The sequence below is a fragment of the Leptodactylus fuscus genome, chromosome 1 (assembly GCF_031893055.1).
Source record: "Leptodactylus fuscus isolate aLepFus1 chromosome 1, aLepFus1.hap2, whole genome shotgun sequence".
In the NCBI taxonomy this organism is placed as follows: domain Eukaryota; kingdom Metazoa; phylum Chordata; class Amphibia; order Anura; family Leptodactylidae; genus Leptodactylus; species Leptodactylus fuscus.
The window spans coordinates 101,376,218-101,396,828 of NC_134265.1; the positions used below are offsets into that span (position 1 = coordinate 101,376,218).

At 39.0% G+C, this 20,611-nt stretch overlaps 1 protein-coding gene across 8 annotated transcripts in view; it reads right to left on the bottom strand.

Moving 5' to 3' along the window:
• RIMBP2 (RIMS binding protein 2) overlaps positions 1-20,611 on the bottom strand; it is a 351,407-nt gene that overhangs the window by 81,302 nt on the left and 249,494 nt on the right. For 5 of the 8 annotated variants that reach the window (XM_075274757.1, XM_075274748.1, XM_075274739.1 and 2 more), the window contains exons 12-17: positions 15,394-15,598; positions 9,204-9,355; positions 9,016-9,092; positions 7,119-7,228; positions 4,516-5,328; positions 1,225-1,376 (exon numbers count right to left, since the gene is read on the bottom strand). In XM_075274757.1, coding sequence (XP_075130858.1) covers positions 1,225-1,376; positions 4,516-5,328; positions 7,119-7,228; positions 9,016-9,092; positions 9,204-9,355; positions 15,394-15,598 — 1,509 coding nt within the window. Of the gene's footprint in view, positions 1-1,224; positions 1,377-4,515; positions 5,329-7,118; positions 7,229-9,015; positions 9,093-9,203; positions 9,356-15,393; positions 15,599-18,202; positions 18,220-18,491; positions 18,513-20,611 lie in introns of those variants that run through there. The other 3 variants (XM_075274789.1, XM_075274730.1, XM_075274781.1) reach the window with 2 other exon arrangements.

Genomic DNA, 20,611 nt, shown 5'->3' on the forward strand with positions numbered 1-20,611 from the left:
AATGACTTTTCTTGTGCTGGACCAATTCTCTTGAATGCACTACCCCAGATTCAGGTTGATGTACAACATCCACAGTTTTAAACTTGCCCTAAAACAAATCTGTTTAGCCAGTACTGCCTGTACAAATCTCTCTGATTATTACATCTGTGTTGGATTTATTTTTATTTTGACTATTTATTTATTTTAGTAAAGTACTATATTGTCATTTGAGAAGTGATTCCTATTATCTCCTTTCAAGGCAATGCACTGTGAGAGCACAGAAACTACAGAAATCTATCTGATACAATGTAGCAGTGTAGATACTTCTCATTCTTGATTTTGATACAGGTGTAACCAATCATCAGGAGCTACCATAGTGGGATAGGGTCCCAGTCCATGTCCATAAGGTAAAAGAACTGGAAAAGTTTTTCTTATGCAAGATAGATTTTTTCCAATAGTGTAAGACAATCACACGAAAGAATGTTTGTGTAAACGTTTTCGGCTTGTATTAAGCCTTCTTCAGACTACGGGGGTTGCACAACCCACGTAGCCCCAGGCAGGACCTCTCCATACATCTATCTTGTTCCATACACACCTATGAGGTATACTTCCATGGGCATCCTACCCTATTAGCAGTCCTGGTCACCGTAGTTACTACAATACAGGTCCACAAAACAATTTTTGCAAGGTGGATTCTAACCCCCACCCTACCAAGCTGTATGACACCTATCCAGTTATGTTAACCAGCTCTACACATCCAGTGGACTGTCCCTTCTTCTATATAGCCCCGGCTGGGCTTGCCACCTATACTGACACCATTACCATTTACTGAGTCTGAAGAAGGCTTAATACAAGCCGAAAACGTTTACACAAACATTCTTTCGTGTGATTGTCTTACACTATTGGAATAAATCTATCTTGCATAAGAAAAACTCTTCCAGTGGGATCTTCTTTTACTTCTCATTCTTGAGTCATGCCTGGTCAGCTCACTGAGGATTGCTCTAGACTGCAGGATACACAAGTATTCATGTAAGATTATGCTTGTTTAGTTTTCAGCGAATTCACTTTCAGAAAGAAGAGATCTTAAAAATACCGTCCAAATATATTATTAAAATGCAGAACTGTTTAGTATACAATAACTAAACTTTCGTTACATAAAACACTTACATCAAACAAGGTGTCGTCAAAGTCCAGCAATTCAATGTAATCTGTTATATTAACTAGAATGAATGTAAAAAAAAATACCTTTTGTCCTTTAGAATACACAGCAAAGCCAGTCACATTTGCTCCATTGGAGGTTCCTGTTGGAGACAGCACTGGTGGTCTCCATGTAACCAGCAGTGTAACAGGTGTGGGTCCGGGATGCACGACAACATCTATAGGTGCAATAGGAGGACCTATAATTGAAATGAATACAAGGTTTTATTTTTTGTATAATACATAGGAGGACACTGTTACACTATTCATTTACATGGAAACTGTCATAATATAATCGAAAAAATTTCACCTGCCGCTGTTCACTTACAGTACTTGTACACCAGAAAAGTCTATAGTAGGTCTCATGCACAGAGCAGAGCTGTCTGCGTGGATGCTGTCGGAGGCATACAGAGTACATATGCCGTTTTAAGCTGCTCAGTAGGGTATTGTGATTTTCCCTAAGAAGCGAAGCTTCCGTAAAATAGTGTCTGATGGAGCAAACATTCCTTTCACCATGAAATCCAACAGTATATCTGTATGCCTCTGTATGAGTAAGTAAAACATTAAAGTCTATTTCTGCAATATTATGACTTCATACAACTGAGAGCTTGGAAATATCTGTAATATGCTTTTGCTGTATGTAGGTCTGACTGAAGTGGAGGAACAAGTTTATAAATCAGTCTAGTCTGAAAGTAATGTTTTTTGAAAAACTGGCATACTTGTATAGATAAATCTCCTTACTGGCCTCTCCTGCCGCCCATATACTACAATATCTACCATCTATCAACGCATTAGGGAGATGCACAGCCAGACAGGAACATCCATCAGAGATTCCCAAGAAGTCTCTACTGAAGATTTACAATGGAAAACTCCACTTTACGCTTTATATTTCCCCCATTTCTTCACATTAACCATAAAATTTGCACCAAAGCGATGAAACCGTTCACATACACCAGTGTGCTTATAGACACTAAATGTTAATTGGGGGGCTGGGTAGCAAAATATACCGCCATGTTATTGGTAACATTCATGCTTAAGAAATATATGTTTCCTGAGTGCACAGTAATACAGTATATATACTTCTTCACCCAGAAGAACAATGTTGTTTTTTTCCAGCAGTGCCACAGCCCATAATTCTGCTTAAAACATCAATAAACTATCCTAGAAAAGCCTTTAAGTCTAAGGCCCCACGCAGCAAATCATTGCAAAAAAAAAAACTCTGGAAAAGACCACAGCAGAAACGCGTTATATTTTTTCTGCAGCATTTTACTTACTTTTTGCCTCTATTACACCTATATGGAAAACACCAGCGTTTCCTTGGTATAACTGACATACTGCTTTAAAAAACCACAAGCGTTTTTGGAATCGCAGCATTTCCACTGGTGATTTTTTTCTGCAATGTGTGGTTGGGGTTAGCTAGAGTCCAATTCACGTTGCAGATAATGTAAAATGTAGCGTTTTTTACTGCAGCGCTTCCATCGTGCCCACAAACGCTATGTTTTTGCACTGTGGGTCTTCGGCCTAAGAGATCATTCTGGACAATATACATATAGTGTTATTAATTGTGATATAAGTAAGTCAAATTTGTTACTACATTTACTTAAATTTCTTGCATTTTTTGACATTTCCGTGAAGAGATTACAGTATTTGCTAGCGAGGAGCCCTGCAGTGCATGATCTTGCACTTGATACCAGATTTGGCTGGCAAGTAGATTCTGTAATTGTTTCTGGTTGTGATAATACCTCAATTAACCAAGCAGAGCTGAGATCTTCCAAGAAAATGATTTAACACAAAATTAGGCCAAAAAGAATCAATTACAGCAACTAGAAAATGTGCCAGCTAACAACACTTTACTTGGAAGTGTCACTAGCAATTTCTGCTATACAATTCACTATGCAGAAAAGTCTAGTCTAGACATTAACTGAGATTAACAAACATCAGCATTCACCAGACAGAGATTTGCTGGCAAGAACAGAAGAATCACATTCAACATCTGATCCATAAATCTGAGCTTCTAAAAAATACACAGAAAAAGTCATATTTCTGTATACAGCTGCCGACATAATAGCCACTTAGCTACCTGGAACTCTAACACATTGCCTAATGGGCAGTAATCCAGCACAGTCAATATCACATGGCACAGTTTAATTCTATTCTTTGGAAAGCAAAAACACCAACCATTTTCAGTGGCAATATACTACAATATACTCCAGCTTTATCCACACTCAACTTTTTATCTGTATGTGACGCTAGTATGCTAAAAGGAGGACAGCAGCACTTTGTTCAATCTGTGCGTGTCTCTGACAAATCCTCTGTGTGCTGGATCCACAATACATATACAAGAACTACAGACAACAAGCATGGAGAATCATTTCTTAAAGGGATTGGCCACTTTCAGACCAATATTGAGAGACACATGTCATTGTCTGTATAATAAAAAGTTATACAATTTTCCAATATACTTTCTGCAGCAATTCCTCACAATTTTCTAGATATCTGCTTGCTGTTATTAATTCCGTTACTTCTATGGATAAAAATTATGACCATGGTCATGTGATATATGGTCCGTGGTCATGTGATGAACACACAGGTGCACAGCTGGTTGCCAGGCAGACGTGTTCATCACATGACCATGGACTGTATATCACATGACTATGGCCAGAATTTTATCTAGAAGTAAAACTGTGAGGAAATCACACAGAAAGTAAATTTGAGAATTGTATGTTTTTTTTTATTATATAAACCATAACATTGGTGTCTCAATATTGGTCTGAAAGTGGACAACCCCTTTAAGTCTTTGAGCATGGAAGCCACATGCCTTTACAATATGTGAAGAGTTAAAGGGGTTTCCCACAAATGCCATTTCTGACCTATCCTGTGGAAAGGTGATAAATATCTAATAGATGGGGGTCCTCCCCGCTGAGACCATCATGATAAATAAAATATATATAATTTTTAACATCAGTTTTGCTGGAGTCTGTGTTGGTGTAATTTGTGCCAAATTTATTAAAGGTTGTATAATGTTTGATACATTTATTAACTCATCCATTTATTTTGGCGATGTTACTCCACTCCATTCCCCTATTTGAGTGAGATGTTGACAATTTTTGTGACTACTTAAAAAGTCACATTTGATAAATGTGGTGTACAGACAGCTATGGAGCCTTATGCACATTCCCATTCACCTTGCAAAAGTGGGGTGAGTGTAAAGAAGCAAAAGGTCTCAAAATCATTGCATAAATATGTTCAAAGTCACAAAACTCAATATCCAGGAATTCTGGTGTATAAGGACTGGATAAATTGCCAGCTATGATGTTGCATAAATATAACATAACCGACCTGATGGTTGAGTAGAAAACTCTGCATAGGCTTCCTTCCTCTCCCTCTGTTCCAAAGGAAGCTGCCATGGCATTTGGTGGGGCTTTGCAAGAAGTTTGACTTTGAATATTGTATTGGGTTTTAGGTTGATAAAGTGATACTTGTAACTGGCAGCCTTAACAATGTCATATTCCTCATCATTCAAGAATATGACGTGGCTATAATTGCTGTTGCTTGGGAGCCATGTGAGTTCGGCAGACATTGGGGTGATATTGTCCACTTTGAGATGGGAAGGAGCTACGATAACATCCTTCCCGACCAACAAAGTACACTGGAGCTCATCAGAGTTGCCCCGATCTGTGACCGTCTGGATTGATATGCGGTACGTAACTGTGGCAAGATCCAGTTTTTCAAGTAGGCATTTGGTTCGGCTTCCAAAGCTCAAAGTTGCACGGACTTCTTTTCCCACCAACACATTATAGCTGTGGATTGTACCCCAGCCCAGTGGCACTAGTGGTGGCTCCCAGCCCACAATAACACTTTTGGCGAGTTGTTTGATAAGGGTTATTTTCCGAGGATAAGGCACAATGTCTTCTCCAATCTCATCAATGTTCACATCCATGGTCCCTGTGCCATTGTTCAGCACACTGGACTCTATGTGGATTGGTGGGGTGATCTCTAGCTTGTGTTCTCCTTGAAGTAATGGAGCTGAGTGATTGAGGAAATTTTCTTCCTGTTCACTGGCCAAAGTGCTGGACACATGAAATTCTTCATTCTGAACGAAATCCACAAAATTTGAAGGTACAAGTCCCCTCTGGCCATCAAGCAATTCTCCTGTATAACAAATGCCGTTATAAATAATTTAATTCTAATATCTCTCTTAGGCCATGCTACAATGTGTATGAATATTACTGAGTAGGGAAAGGTAACTGCATTTAGATAGGAGCTGTATCTACCACTAAGAGCTTGCGTGCATCAAAACGGATATACAGCAAATTTACCAAAATAATTATGCAAGTTATCAACTATTGAGTGATTTACATACATTACACATTTTACTATGACACGTCAAAATCATCTATGGAACAATGAAGTGATTTAAGATGCCACATATCTATTCACACGGAGATCATCTGTGTAGTAAGACATCACCCATGTTTGATGTACAGATGCAGGGGTGTTTAATGGAGCTATGCTATCAATTCAATTATTGTATCATTAAGGCTGGATATAAGCTTTCCTTCTGCTTCTCAGACAGAAAGTCAAGCATGGGCAGCAGCATTTACCTGTGTCTAACATAGTATCACTAAAATGACATGAATAGATCTATACATTTTGACCACCAGGGGGTGCTAGTACAAACAGATAATTATGAGATTTCTGGCAGAAAACCTTTTAAAATAACAATACAAAGTTACCTTAAAATACATATTCATTTACTTAATGCCATTTGTATTGATGGCATAACCCTTTAACATGACTCTGCTACATTGTGATATCAGACAACAAAAGATATTGAAAAAGTTCTTAAAGTGTGCTACAACTGATTATTTCATTCAATAACTGCAATGTTATCTTTGTGACACCTGTAGTTATGGGATAAATATATCTCAAACAGTCTTTACGCTTCTTGGCAAAAAAGGCACCATGACACTGTAAAAATGTCCAGCTCTGGGAGTAGCAACTGTCTAGGACCTCAATTTCCTAGGCCGCAGCCTGAGAGTGGAGTAAGAGAAGCCTCAGTCAGTGGCTGCAGTCAGGCACATCACTTTATTACACTGAACACCAACAGAAGAACTTCACAGCGGAGAGCCACACTGTGGCTCAGTGGTTAGCACTGCAGCCTTGCAGCGCTGGATCCTGGTGTTCAAATCCTGCCAAGGGCAAAAAAAACCCCCATCTGCAAGGAGTTTGTATGTTCTCCCCGCGTTTGCATGGATTTCCATCCCATATTCCAAAAAAAGACATACTGATAGGGGGGAAAAAATGTACATTGTGAGACTTATGTGGGGCTCACGATCTACATTAAAAAAAAAGAACTTCACAGTTGTTAAAACGGGTACACCTCTTTTGTATTTTGTTCATCTGGATATCCATAAAAACATGATAATCTCTATTGCTTCGCTTTGTGGCCACAAAGTTATCTCTCTGCTCACATTAAAGGTCCCTACACAGCATTCTTGGTTTGGGAGGCATTTTGGACCTGATAGACTACCTTTAATAAAAAATATGTGTGTGTTCAGTAAACCGTTAAGGATTTATTCACACTGGTTTGCTGTATGTTTGAGGTGTAGATTGGCAGGATTTACTATCATATATCTTTCACACATGCATCTGTTCAGATATACAGTGACATATGTCATCTGAGGGAATCCATGTTTAAAAAATATATATACTGTACATTGTTTTACTGGCTATTTCTGTACACCAAAAGGTCACACACACAAAGTGAATACACAAATTGTATACATGGATATTGTAAGTCACTGCATGACTAGATATGATCAAAAATATATAAAAACATGTATAGAAAATTCATTTCAGAAGGAATATAAAAATACTCATGCAGTTTTCTAGTTATCCTTCCCTTCATGTGAAGTATAAGGTTGGATGTAATAAAATACCTTCATAGAAGCCGTCCTCATCCATATCTCCATACACATAGAGGTATTTTCCTGCCACCAGTGGAAGTTCTGCCTCTGGGTTTTCATTTGGTCCATCAAAAGGATTATAACTGAGATAAAATAAAAGAGTTAAATCGAGACAGGAATTAGAAGAGAATATAAGGGAGAGGAAAGCAGAAAATAAAATGGGGCATGGTCTTGCACCTGGTCCCCACCTCACCCACCACATTCTGGCGTGAGTGTGAATGGAGCTCTCCATCACTTCCTACTTAGCATAGATTTCCACTGTGATGTGGAGACGTCTGACAGATTTATGAGGAGACTGCAGCCTCTTCCGAAATTTTCCTGCACCAGTCAGGATGTAATAAATTTGCCCCAGTGTGAATACGTTACTAAAGTACCTTTAGCTAATACATATTCCTTATCCTATCTTATATTATCTCATCCTATTTCTTATCTTATCTTATAACTGTTCAGTTTTCTTTTCAACTCAATCTCCAGCTTTAGTGAAAGCTATGGAAACCTATGTTCCTAATTCTTGGCACTGGAAGTATGGCACTAGGGAGCTGTGATTTAAAGCAAAGTGTGTCTGGCCATGCCTATTGACAACACTGCTTTGCTCTTAACACAGGAATAATATAGGGTTTCAGAAGACTAAAAAGTGTCCAGCTTTGAACATCCCATAACTAACACCAGGAAACGGCAACATTAGAAAGAGATAAAGTAAGATCACTGAATATGAAGGGGGAAGATGAAAAGTAAGTCTCATGCCAAAATGAATAACTTAGATATTATATTCTTAAAGGAAAGCAAACCGTAACTACCAGGAAGCAAAGTCTTGTGTAATGGAACATCTAAACACCCTCGTGTACAGGGGGTCAGGTTGTTCTTCTTTTTTTTTTAACTTGCCATAGTTTGTTACGTTACGTTATGCTCAGTGTGACACAGGTGAATAGACTTGGCTAGAATATATTCCCCGTGACCCACATAATAATTATAAGGCAGGACAACACGGTAAGCTCAGTGGTTAGCACTGCAGCCTTGCAACACTGGAGTGCTGGGTTCAAATCCTGCCAAGGACAACATCTGCAAGGAGTTTGTACGTTGTCCTTGTGTTTGCTTGGATTTCCTTCCATACTCCAAAGACATACTGATAGTGATTAGTGAATAATGTAGATTGTGAGCCCTATATACGGCTCACAATCTACATTTTAAAAAATAATTATAAGGCTACGGTATGTGTCATATTACATATGGCAAACTCATTGTGAGTAATGCAAGAAAGGCAGTTTCCAATCAAAGCATTTTTTTTTTAACTTGCGACCTGGAACTTTTCCATTATCTTTATTACATTTGTGTCCTTTTGCACAATGTATACTGATGTTATATATTGGTCTTGAAGAGGTTTTCTGAGACTGAAATATTAAGTTGCAGCTCAGTCCCACTCAAGTGAATGGTGCTGAGGTACAATCCCAAGAACACCCCCTATAAAATGTACAGTACTGTGCTTGGTATTCAGTGAAGAGGCCTATCATGAGCAGCGGATTGTGGACCACCATGCTACCAAACTGGATTGGCTTGGGGCCACCTCTATGCTGAACACTGCAGTCTCTTCACACAGCTGACCTGTGGGGGTCTTAGGAGTCAGACCTCCATTATCACAAGGTCATCAATAACTGAGTCCTAGAAAAACGTTTAAGTTTCAGGTTTCGCTTCCAACTTTTTTCCAGGGCGCCGTTTTGATTACTTGGTTGAAATTGCAATATATATATATATATATATATATATATATATATATAGTAAAATTCATTGAATTCTGCACATAAGATATACTTTTTTATATACTTTTTGAGCTACTGTAAAGCCTAAAATAATATATAAGTATATGCGTCATTACCTATAGCGTGCAATACAAAGGTGGACTTTCCCAGAGTATCTTTGCTTTGAGGTATTCGTATTCTGTTCATTATCCATCTAAAAAAAAAAAAAAAAAAAAGATTACACAAGATTATTATAATGTTAATTATATATCAAACATAACAGCTAAATTGTAATGAATATCTCAGACCAATGTAGCAGACTTACGTCAGATTCAAACCTGTGCCTTGGGCTGCCGGACCGGGGTCTTGAGAGTAAAGTGGGTTTAACAGACAACTGCTCTGGCTTGTCCCCTGTAATTTGAAGTGGGCGGATAAACTCAGAAATCAAAGACCTGCTACCAGTGGGACTTTCATGACCTGCATAAAAAAATTGTATTTTAGTACACATGCTTAGCAATGTCTATTTTTTTGTAAAGCAAGGTTAAAGCCAAATAACCAAAGTAACTGCCATGTTACTGCCATAAAAAATGGCTATACATTTTTAGAGTTAAAGGGAGTCTGTCAGCACAAAACGAGACATAAACTTATCACAGTACCTTGTAGGGCTGTTAGCACAGTTTACAATGATGTATTTCTTATTCAGGACCACTGCTCCATTCTTGCAAAAATTGTCCTTTTATCCCTATGCAAATGAGCAGGAAAGGGATTTAGGGGTGCGACTTTCCATCAATGGGTTTCATTATTTGCTGCTGCTATCTGCTGCTTAGTTCCGCCCCCACTAGTTGACTGATACCTCTCTACTCTGCCTCAGTACTAATTGTACTGTGCATATCTGATGATGACACCCTAAAATGAAGGAGGCTGGCTTCATATAGGGGCAGTGTGTCATCATCAGACATGCAGAGTATACCTAGCACTGTATGTTGAGGCAGAGCAGAGAGATGTCAGTCAACTAGAGAGGCCGGAGCTGAGCAGCAGTAGATAGTGAAGCCCATTGATGGAAAGCTATGACTCTAAAGCCCTTTTCGGCTCATTAGCATATGAATAAAAGGACAATTTTTTAGAAAAATGGAGCAGCAATCCTGAATAAGAAATACATCATTGTAAACTGTGCGGACAGCCCTACAAGGTACTGTGATTAGTTTATATCTCCTTTTTTGTACTGACAGATTCCCTTGTAACCAACTTCTTTATCATATGCCCTGTTAATTTTCAGTAACCAAATAAAATAAGAAATTTATATTTATATATATATTCAAATAAAAGGGGCAAAACTACTTTTTCCTATCGCTCAATATCAAAGGGAACTTTTTATGTACCCAGACTAATCATATCTGACAGGCAGATCAGTGGTGCACATAGAGGAAGGAGAACCTAAAGCAATGATAAAAAAAAAAATTAGGCCCCTTTGACAGCACCATGTTCCTTTTTACACAATAGAAGCGGTCCTGGTTCTATTTTCATTGATAAGGTATAGATTTCATTAACTTGTTTGCTAACTTTGAAGCGCACATAGACTGCATATAAAAGTTTTTACTACCCAGTAAAACAGATATGTCCCTTCTCTCCCACCACAGCGGCATAGGCTTCCTCCATGGGACAAATAGATGCCCCTGATAGGTACAAAAGTCTCCACAGCAGAAATTATAATGGATGCTGCTTGTATGGTATGTAAACCCTTGATATTCAACATTAATCTATACCAAACATATATAATAATTGAAATGAGAAAGCACAGAGTGGCATATAGTAATTTACTGCATCGACAATTTTATTTATATAGCAATTCACCTATCCAATACAATCTTATATTCCTTCTTTTCCACTATATGCATCATACAAAGATCGTATACCAAGTTCTTGTACAGCATAAGTGCAGGGAAGAAATGGTTAATAACTGTACATTAATATATATTAGTACAAGGAAACCGGGCTATAAGGTCCTTCTGATAATAAGAAAAATGTCATAGGACAATTAAGTAATTGTGCCTCTGAGTCATAGGCAAACACTGAAGATTAAATCAGAGGATGACTTAGAAGAGGAAGGGTAGGTCACGCTGTCAGGTTTTTGAACCTTTTCCAATTCAACTACATTCATTTTACAATGTGCCAGCACTCTAGAAGGTTGACACCAGGGTATATATACATGCCAATGTGAAAAAGTTTAATTACATCTAAATAGTCTTATTGCGGCTGAGAAACATGGCTAATCTGTCTAGCGTATGTATCCAAGTTGTAGATTGAACATATTTATAAAAATCATGGACTTGTAGGTTTGGCATGGAAAGTGTTAAAGATAGATAAATAGATTTTTGATCATTAGCAAAGGTCAAACGGTTCCGAGGTCATGAATGTGCCAACAAAGAAGAAGAATACAAAAAATTGAAACCACTTAGCTTAGCTGCAATTAGTAGTGGGCTTAAATATAAATTGGTATGTCTGGGTATCTTCCCTACATTACCATGCAGCCATGATCTATGAATGCAGCTTTACTCTACTGTCTGATGGCAATGTGAGGTTATCTTGAGGGAACTTCTATACCATTGTTGGCTTTACCTACTCCTCTCTCCACTTCAGATCTCACTCTTGTGATTGACTGCTGTATTTAAACACAAGCCCACCACATGCACACAGAGTTTTTGGGGGCGGATTCTGACGCAGAATCCGTGCGGAAAAAAGCCTCCCATTGAAGTCAATGGGAGGCTTTTTTTCCGTGCGGATTCCGCGTCAGAATCCGCGCCCGAAAACTCTGTGTGCATGCGGCCTAAGTCAGCTGAGTGACGTTATATCAATTGCAGAATGATTGTGAACTACAAGAATATAGACCACTAGTTGAAAACGACTTGATACACATAAACTAAGCTAAATGACCCTTCGTAAGGGAGAATTTGTATACCTGCTTTAGGTATTAGCTTGATACTCTATAACCAGAAATGGGAGAGTTACAATTTTAGGGTAATTATAAAATTTACGATGTCTTTTTTCCTTTTTGGATTTATTTCAATTTACTCAAACCATTCCTGAACTTTTTTTTTCAGTCTAGCAGGGAATATTATCTTGCTGAAACAGGCCACTGAATTGCAAGCTGCAACAATATTTAGGTAGGAGATCAACTACTGTGGAAGAGTTTTAGGCAGATGTAAAAAAAAATTGTTAAGTAAGAATGGTTTAAAAAAAATAAAATAATGGAGTTTAAGGCGGAAGCACAATATTGCTAAAACGCTGCCTTTTACAGTACTTGCAAAGCGGATGGGATCCTGGCTAATCCCATCCCCACATTGCAGCAAAAAAAAAAAATGCAACAGAAAAGCTGATTTTTCAAGAACACCTGCATTTTTGAAAATCACAGCATGCCAATTATACCTTCAGGAACTTTTCTGCATAGGTATAATAGGGGCAGAAAGTCCGGAGAGGAAAACTCTGCAAAAATGCAGTAAAAAATGCTGCGGAAAAAAACATGATGCGTTTCCATTGCGTTTTATATATTTTTTCAAACTTTTTTTCTTTGTGGAATTAATAAACATTGATGTTTGTGGATACAATAGAGTTTTTTAAGCTTTTTACTTTTTGTGTGACTATTCCTGTTAGGTAGAATTTGAAATATCCTTACTAATATTATAAATGTGAAAGTTTGTGTGTTTGGATGTTTGTTCCGCAATCACGCCACAACGGGCGAACATTTCGCACATACCTAGAATGGCACCTGGAAAAGAACATAGGTGCCTCACCATCCACGTATGTTGCCAAGTTTGCCAACCGCGAGCACCGGGGTTGCGGTTTGGGGGGGAGGAAGGAGAGAGGGAATGGGGGAGCGGGTACAGGAAAAGATGGGGGGGCCAGGGGGGGAGAGATGGGGGGGAGATGGAGGAGAGATGGGAAAGGGGCCCGCGGGGTGCAAGGTGCGGGCCCCAGGGGTCCATGGGCGCACTGGTGTTGGAAGGGCCCGCTGCGGCCACAAGGCAAGGGGGGGGGGGGGGGCCGAGGCAGCGCTGCAGGTGGGTCGCGCAAGGGGTGAGGGGCTACGGACGAAGTCGCAGGTGATGCTAATATATATATATATATATATATATATATATATATATATATATATATATATATATGTATATATATAAACTTTTATTTTTAGGCCCCTAGGGGTTTTGGACCCTAAGGGGTCTGAGCACTAATACAATACACTGCAATGCTAGTGCATTGCAATGTATTACAAAATACATAGGCTTCTACTCTATGTATTAGGCTTCTAATACCTAGGCTTCTATTACAGCAGAGACCCAGGAGCTATGGAGGCTGCTCAGCACCTGAGTGACCGCCAAGCTCCAACATAATATTATGGCAGATGTAAGGGAAAATTTAAAAATGAAGCTGCATATTGGCTCTCTGGTCTTCTGGTGTAACTGGTCTTCAACAACACTTTACTGTTGTTGTGTTATTGTTTTAGCTATGTATGCTAGACATGGAAGTAGATTCAAATCTCTGCTATTGCTGATACCGTCACCAGTGTTTAGCACCTGTACCTATGCCTGCTACCTGTACTCATGTCTGTACCTGTATCCATGTCTATTTCCTGTTTCTGCAAGACGCTAAGGGCTAGTTCACACGTGGGCAAAGGGGAGGTTTTTGACAGCGGAATTCGCTTCAAAAACCTCTCCTTTAACATGGTGGTCTATGTAGACCACTAGCTTTTTTTTTCCTCCTAGCGTTTTCCGCCTGAAGAAGCGACATGACCTTTCTTCAGGCGGAAAACGCCTGAAGAATTGCATAGAAGTGAATGGGAGGCGAAAACCGCGCGGTAAAAAAACGCGCGGTTTTTTGCACACAAAACCGCGCGTTTTTTTACAAAAAACCGCGCGGTTTTCGCCTGCAGTTTCTATAGCACATATAGGAAAAAAAAACACTAGCGAAAACCGCTAGCGAAAACAGCGTCAAAAACCTCGTCAAAAACCGCGCGGAATGCAAAAAACAGCGTCAAAAAAACTCCTCGAGGTTTTTTACCTCGCACAAATAAGCTAGGCGGTTTTCACGTGTGAACTGACCCGTTACTTCCAGTATGATGTCACTACATGTCCTGTAAGATGTACCATCAGCTGCTGATAAGACTAGGGAAGGTGCTGTGAGTGTGGTCACTTGGGAATTATGGGCAGTATGTGCGAGGGGGTCTATAGGGAGCAGAGATTATATGAAAGACAGAGGAGATATTTGCACAGGATGGGGAGGAGAGGATGCATTTCAGTTCAAATGGTAGCTCTTAGGTAGCAGACATAGACTTCCTGTTTCCACAGTAATTCATACTCAAATAAAGTGGTCGCACTGTGATATTACAGCAAAAAAAAAAAAAAAAAAAAAAGGAATATCCTTTAAAAAGGACCTGCTACCTATTCTTCCTTGTCTAACTTAATAAATAATGGTATTCCTTACAATTCAAAAATTCTGGAACATTTTGACTTCTAGCTCTATGTTGTGCTGTTGTTCCTACAAATTTCTGACAAGTGGATGTTACCAGTTAGGGGTGTACCCGTTAGGTTCCTGTACCTTCTGACATTGCTCGATCAGTGATGAAAAATACACAGGCCTATCCAATTAATTTCTAGAGACAATAGCAGGAAAGGCACAACAATGAACATAATAAGAAATGCTCCAGAACGGTTATTCTTTGGGGAATATAAGTATTTCTTGGAATATAAGTATTTACTAAAATAAACATGTCAGGAGAACTGATGGAATCTTTTTAAAGAAGACCTTTCACCACCTCCACCAATTCAAGTTCTTAGCGTATGTTAATAGCTGTCCCTCCACTGATTCCAGTACAATTTCTAATTTTATTTCTAGCCTCCACCTTTCCTGAGCAACAAGCGCTCTTATTTTTGGTGTACGATGAGCTATTTAAGCTCTGTAACGTCAGAAAGGCGGTGTCAGGCCGGGGTGTGATTCAATGCTCCAATGAGAAGCAGCCAGTTTCAGAGCTCAGAATTACACCTCTTGCCTGCTCCTGCCCAACACCGCCTTCCTGACAGTATAGAAACTAAATAGCATGAGAGGCAGCAAAACTAACAGCAGTAATTTCTTGGGAACGGTGTCGACTAGAGAAAAAATTACATCTGTCCCAGAATGAGTAGAGAAGCAGCTATTAAATGATGTAATAAGCTGGACTTGTTGGAAGTGGTGAAAGGTCCTCTTTAACATGAAACCTACAATGGATACATTCTGCACTCCACAGGCTCCTATGATGTAAAGCTGACACAGAATCCCAGTGTCGATTACAGGTTCCTAGCACACTACATTCTGTACTCTTACCAAATACCAAGATCCAGTTATTCTGAACACACAATGGGTGTTGAGACTTTTTTGTTTTTTGGTATGTAATTAAGATGGTCATCTAATGTGTATGCAAATAAGATAGTTGTGAATATTTACTTCAAATGTAGACACCTTTCCCAATCATTATTCTGGTGACTCACCTTTGCCAATGGTAGTTGCTATTCCATTCATTAACTGGGCGAATGTCTTATTGGGGGATCCTGGTACATCAGAAATACAGACTGCGTTGCCAGTCAATAAGTCAATTTTTCCAGCTTGTTGGCGGAACTTTTCCAGTTCCCGAGAAAGGAGATTGAACTGTTCACTTTGCGTTCGGCATTTCTCCTCCAACTCTCGAACCTTAGCCTACAAAAACATACAACTGTTTAAACAACATGAATAACTTATAAGACACCTGATTCAAAGACCTGTTTCAGGTAACCATATGTGGTCCAAGAAACCACACTTGGTGGCCACATTTACTGGACTAATCATAGCTCAGGTGAACCAATTGCACTGCATCATAATGATCTATGATGCTGTGAATTACAGCCCAACCATGAGTCTACTATCCCATACTCAAATGATACATTGAGTACAAGACAACAGACTGATGTACGGATGTACTGTGTTTAGATGGTAATCTAGTATACAGTGAGTTTCAACCACCAGTCAGGCTGCAACTCACAGAATAATAGATTACTATCATTCAGTGAGTCTGGTTGGCTGAGTAGTGGTCAGTCTTTAAAAAAAGCACATAAAATGACCTGCACACTGTTTCGATATGGGGGGGGGTGCTTGTTTTGTTTTGGTACTCACTGAATTACACATATAAAGATTTTCAGGCTAAAGCAATCAAATCTTTTTTAGTATGGCCAGTTGGTTAGCAGCAGACGTCTCCGTCCCCTCCAGGATTCTCACATCTACTTTCCAGAGTCCAGAGAAAATCTGCTGAGCAAAGTCTTGAGGGACCAAAACGTCAAGTGGCTGTACTAAACTAAAGTTCTATGATACTGACTGGTTTAGCCTATAAATAAGGTGAAAATAAGGGGACTACACAATTCACCTTTAAGCCAGTGTTATAGATTTTTTTCTAATAATCTTGAATAATATATTTTTAATACTGATGGGATATGCAGAAAGAGAAAACTGGCATTGCATATTAGACTGAATAAATATAACCTCATGAACTAGATTTTATTCTTTAAAAATATGGAATAAAATGATAAAGACTTTGTGATGTTAGGTGTGCTTTATAACAGTTCCTTTATTAAAACTGCTAGCATAGAGCTATAGTGGGATGTCATATGCAGAGACTAAAATCTACATCATAGTCTCTTGCTAGCAAAAACGGCTTCTTAGCAATGGCTTCTTAAAGATTCAATGGGAAAAATGTAAATATATTTAGGTCATGGAAAATCTAGTATAAGATCTAAAACTATCAGAATAAAGGAATTGGATGTGATTGATAAAAAGGGTCTGCATTTTTGCAAGATGAAGCCGCACACCAATCCATGGGTTGTGTCTATTATGGCAGTTTAGCCTCATACAAAGAAACAGGCCTGAGCCAAAATACTAGACATCAACAATAGACAGGAGCGGTACTGGAAAAGTGCAATGCAATGGATTGTAAACAGCAATCCCATAGACTACAGAATACTAACAGAAAAAGATTTAACACAAGTGTGTGAAAGATATAAAAGATACATCTAGCCATTTAACATTACCAAAATAAGTACATCAAAACACAAAGAATACAATCTATAGCTAGTCTACTAGACATCATCAACTCTGTGCTACGATCTCTAGCAAATGCTGTTTGAATTCAGGTCACCACACCTATAGATCCCTGAAACTTTTCATTGTTCATTTATCTATAAGCAGCAGGGCAAGCTGCAGGTATAGGTGAACCCCTAGATGACAGAGTCATAGTGGGACCCCGTCTACCAAACCTTGGCTTAACAGTGTAGAGTATGTTTAACTAGATGGTAATGGGCCTCACAAGAATAGAGGGCCTTATATCTGCCAAAAATGGCGGTGCTGACACAGGCAAACATTATATCCTTGCACAGATAATCTGCATTATGTTGGATTTCATATATTTATCTTGTTTTATGTTTATTGTTATTTTTATGCTTAATGTATTACACATTATAATCAAAAAGTGAACAGATGGTAATGAAGAAAAAGTGGCACATTGATCTTATAGATTTTTAGGGAAAAATCTGTAATGGTGCCAGGATTCTGGAATGTGATTTTCACCTGCATGGCTGGGACAGGTGAAGAACACTAAAGCCAAGTGCATTCTTAGTTGCTATGCTTGGTAGCTCCGCACAGAAACAGTGTGAGCACGCATAGGTGATCTGAATTCAAGCCAATAATAACAGGGGTTGTTGAATCATTCTTACACATTATTTCTTTAATAAAATGTTTCTATGGAAAATCACTGGAAACACTTAGAGCCAGAAGAGAATGAATATGAGAAGAGAGGGAGATTCAAATAATGTAACCTACTCAGATACTGTAAGACTCCAAACTGTAAGATACTGTAAGACTCCAAACAAAGGAGTCGCTCAGCTCTGCACAGAAGGGTTCATTTGGGATGATACTTGTTTCTGTTCTGCACCTGTTACAGTCCTGTTAAAGGGCAGGAGCGACAACCAGTGGTTAAAGGTTACAGCAAGCTGTGCTCCACCGCCAATGTATTTTAATGAACAGTCAACAAAGTAAAAATGTATGCCCAGAAGCTGAGCCCTAAATAGTAAGTATTGCCCTATACAAATGTGGAGAGGGTGGTAAAGGCAATATCTCTACCATTAAAGCATTACTAAGCAGGATCTCAGCATCTGTTCAGCATCCAATTCACATGGTATCATGCACATGTAGCCAAGAAGTTATGTCTATTAGTTTATTATGATTAAAGACCATGCAAAACGCATGCTCAGTGTTGTGAATAGTGATGGCACAAACCTGTTATAATGGGTCAACCTGGGAGACTGGGACTAAGTACCAGTTATAGTACTACTGGTTCTGTAAGTTTATAAAAAAAGAAGTGCAGTTAGTGGAAGCCCGTCAATGCCACAATAAACCATACTGGCTTTTATTGAAACAATGCACATGGCAGAGGGGAGTCAACTGGGCACAAGATGTCCTCCCAGAGCCCATTTCTGGCTGCATGCGTTATAAGAATGATTCAACAACAGGAGACATGCACAGGGGCAGATGAGGAGGCAAAGGCACAAATACACACTTCAAATACCTGCATGCTGTCCAAAGTGTTCTGGGTGAAAGGCAAAGCAATAGGTCCAGACAAAAACACAATATCAAACATAAAATACAAATTCAACATAAAAGAACAAAACTTTTAATACACAACTGTTTAAATGAAAAGTAAACAGAAAAGTTATCACCTGGTATTGCATGCATGGAACACTGCAGTACATCACAGAACGGCGCAGAGCCTGAGAAAGCCAGCATGATGTATGCTAAATGTCTATATTATCTCCTTGGTCACCATATCTCTATACACACTAACATGGGCAATACCTAGCCATGTAGAAACAATAGACACTATATGGGTGTCAGCTACTGGTTTAGTTCTAGTTTACCAAGGAAATATACAGTCATAAGAGCAGCTTGGACTACCATCCACTAACACAATGTAGTGTCTACTAGTTACAATCTGCTTCTATAGGCTTTATATCCATGTATTATACGTTAGGGTGATGTCAAGCCACCGAGTACTACAGTTGTCCATTATATTGAGGGTCATTCATTACAGAACATAATCACCATGTGTGGCATCGGATATTTTGTGAATTGACTGCTCGCAACCTATCACCCACGGTAACGCAAGCTTGGCACACACATTAGTTTTTAGACTGCTGAAGTGGCAGATTTTGACTGTTTTCTGTTAGTTGATCACACATAAACTTACGACAGTTCATCCCATACAGCCAACCACCAATTAAAGTTGGTCAGGACCAAAATCTATTTGTAGGATTTTTTTCTGTCATCCGTCAGCCGTGATGTGTTGCGTGTGGGTTAGACTGAGAGACTTGTGGGCGATTTTTGTATTGTGGGCTTTTGTTTGTACTATTAATACACCCACAAAGTGTCTGTCATTTATTCTTTTTCAGCACTACATCAGTAATGAACAACTTTCATCTGTTAATATTCCAAGTGTCTGGGGTAGTTGCGTGCTCATTGGAAGGTTCTTGGTTGTTCATGTGTTTAGGACTGTTGGCCGTACGACCAAACAACCACAGTGCTTTTCAGATTTTAGTCTTCTGTTACCACAAAGTTGAGGAGCAGATGCAGGAGGTAATTTTTCTACCATTGCTCTGTGGAATTGCTGGCGAAGGGATCAATCCTAGTAACAGATACATCAGTGAACCATTGATTCTGAAATTCTCAGGGCAGCACGGTGGCTCAGTGGTTAGCACTGCAGCCTTGCAGCGCTGGAGTCCTGGGTTCAAATCCTTCCAAGGGCAACATCTGCAAGGAGTTTGTATGTTCTCCCCGTGTTTGCGTGGGTTTCCTCTGGGTACTCCGGTTTCCTCCCACACACCAAAGACATACTGATAGGGAATGTAGATTGTGAACCCTATATGGGACAGTGACTGACAATATCTGTAAAGCGCTGTGGAATATGATGGCGCTATATAAGTAAACATAATAAATAAATAAAATTACCCTTAAAATATTCAGCATTTATATATTTCCAAACTTGGAAGCAGAAATGCTAAATCCATGTAAATACTTATCTGAATATCAGCCACATTTTCTGTAGGTGTAGATTAATTCTGGGTTTTATCTGTCCAAAAGATTTTGGACTGGGAATAAGCAAGTAGGACTCATTGTGACTATTTATTAGCTACTGTGTTCTGGGGAAGGAAATCAATTTTAATATATATGATAATGCCACTTGATGAAAGCAAAGAAGCCAAGCGTGTGGAGATTACATCTCTTTGTTGAGACTCTATTTATGTCATTTTATACAGACAGTATGGTTGATGCACTAGAACTGCCATAAGATGTATGTCATATAATTAATAATGTGCAGAATTCACAGATTAGAAAGAAGAACATCTTCTGGACAGGGGAGGTCTCCTAGATTTTCCAGAAAGTAGAGACTGCACACAACAGGTTAATCTACTATTATTTGTAGTATTTATTTCTGCCGGAAAATATAACATTAACTTTTGGACGATGTAGTGTCTTCTTCAGGCATTCAAATGAAGCTTGAAAGGAAAAGGATCCCAAGAGATCCAAATAAGTTGATGGATATAGATCCCTGTTGGAATGGGAATCACATGCTTGTACTGCATGGAAAACAGTAGAGTGTTGTTCTCTTTCTCACACAAAAATACCTTTTCT